The sequence below is a fragment of the Pygoscelis adeliae genome, unplaced genomic scaffold (genome assembly GCF_000699105.1).
Source record: "Pygoscelis adeliae isolate BGI_AS28 unplaced genomic scaffold, ASM69910v1 Scaffold637, whole genome shotgun sequence".
NCBI classification, from domain to species: domain Eukaryota; kingdom Metazoa; phylum Chordata; class Aves; order Sphenisciformes; family Spheniscidae; genus Pygoscelis; species Pygoscelis adeliae.
This window is the reverse complement of record NW_008825168.1, coordinates 51,076-52,786: the sequence shown is the minus strand read 5'-3', so window position 1 is coordinate 52,786 and position 1,711 is coordinate 51,076. Positions and strand designations below refer to the sequence as shown.

The window sequence follows — 1,711 nt, the reverse complement described above, 5'->3', positions numbered from 1 at the left end:
CCGCAGCTTGGCCAGGCACTGGAGGGTGCCCAGGGTGAAGCGGGCGTTGCCCAGCCGGCGGTACTTCTCGCTGTCGATGTCCACGTCCGAGATGAAGCCCCAGCCGAAGCCGAGGAAGGAGAAGAGGCGCTTGCCCGAGGCCGTGCTCAGCGACACCAGGTCCATCTGCGTGTGCAGCCCCTTGCACAGGATGAAGGCGCAGTTCGTCAGCAGCTTCTTCTTGGCGACGTGATCGTTGCTGCGAGGGATGGAGAGGGTGAGTTTGGGCTGGACCCAGCTCAGGGCCTCTCCTGCTGTCCCAGCATCCACGTGCAACCCTCTCCCCTGTGTCATGGCTGGGACATATCCCAGCTGGGTGACAGTGTCCCTCAGGGACAGCTGCTGGGAGAGGTTTTGCTGGGGGTGGGAAGGACAAACCAGCTCCTGAAAGAGGGAACGAGTTGGAGCTGCTGGGCCAGGGCAATCCCGGTCCCCCTGTCATGCAGCGGGATCAGCTGTGCTCCGGAGTGGCTCCTTTGGGTTAAAGCTGTGCCAGATTTGGAGCCCAGAGAGGAGAAAGGGTGTGGGGGGAGCTGGGGACCCAGAGGTGCAATCCGATGCTTGCAGAGACCGGCTGGAGCTGTGCCACACCAGCGTGTGGGAAGGCGGGGACCCAGGTGGACGCTCCTGCGCCGGGCATCCCTGTACCCAGCACCCTTCCCCTGGGCTGGAGCCATGCACAGCCTTTCGCTTCCCTCATCCCCCCCACCTCGGTGCCAGCGCAGCCCTGCATGCCGGCCGGTGCGGTGCCAGCAGCGGGTGCCCCGTGGGGCTGGGGCTCACCCTGCGTAGTGGTTGATGGAGGCGGCCAGGGCGTTCCCGGAGCCCCCCGGCAGGATGCACAGCGGCTTCTTCATGATGTCCTCCCCGTCCGGCCGCTCCATGAGCCCATTCACCACCTGCAGGGACGGAGGGAGCTTGTGGCACCTGGGGCCAGGCAAGGAACCGCCCGGGGCGAGCGGAGCCCACGGTGCCCCTGGCCAGGGCAGGACCGAGGCCATGGCTGCCCTGCTTTGCTCCAAGCTGGGTGCCATCTCTCCTTTGCCATTCCCTGCCTGCTTTCGTGTCTTGAAGCTTGGCTCCCGCCCCAGGCAAACCTCTCCTCCCGGCATTGTGCCCATCCTGCCCGGGGGGATGCCCTGCGGTGCCCCTCACCTCATACAGCAGCCCGTCCCCGGCCATGACCACCAGCGTGTCCCACTGCGACAGGTCTTCATCCCGTACCTTCTCATGTGCATGGTGGGGTCTCTCTGCGGGGGAAAGTGGAAAGAGTTGAGCGTCGCCCTCCGTCCCTCTGCCCTGCCGGCTGCCATCCCCCAGACGGTGACCCCAGCCCCACTGTCCCCACAGGGGTCCCAGCCGGGGGTGCAGGAGGTGAGGCAGTCACCCGTACTGAGTGCAACAGTGTCCCCTTGCACCCTTTGCCACCACCGCCTGCGACAGCCCACCCATCGTGTTGTCCAAACCAGCCCCGCGGGAGCCAGAGCTCTGGCGATGCCGGGGGTACGAGGCCCCCAGAGGAGCCCATCCCGGGGCGGCAGCACCCAGGTAGGATCCTGGGAAGGGAGGAGGAGGAGGTGAAGGAGCCGCTCACGTACTCACCGGTGATGAAGACGGTGGTGGCGATGTCGGCCTCGGCCAGCATGGGCTGCACCACCGCCTGGAAGTCCTC

General features: G+C 66.4%; 1 protein-coding gene across 1 annotated transcript in view; it reads right to left on the bottom strand.

Annotated features, from left to right (window-relative positions):
- The window catches only part of SPHK1 (sphingosine kinase 1), a 9,040-nt gene that overhangs the window by 5,416 nt on the left and 1,913 nt on the right, over positions 1-1,711 (bottom strand). The window contains exons 2-5 of the mRNA XM_009328906.1: positions 1,642-1,708; positions 1,195-1,289; positions 823-938; positions 5-238 (exon numbers count right to left, since the gene is read on the bottom strand). Coding sequence (XP_009327181.1) covers positions 5-238; positions 823-938; positions 1,195-1,289; positions 1,642-1,708 — 512 coding nt within the window. The remainder of the gene's footprint in view (positions 1-4; positions 239-822; positions 939-1,194; positions 1,290-1,641; positions 1,709-1,711) is intronic.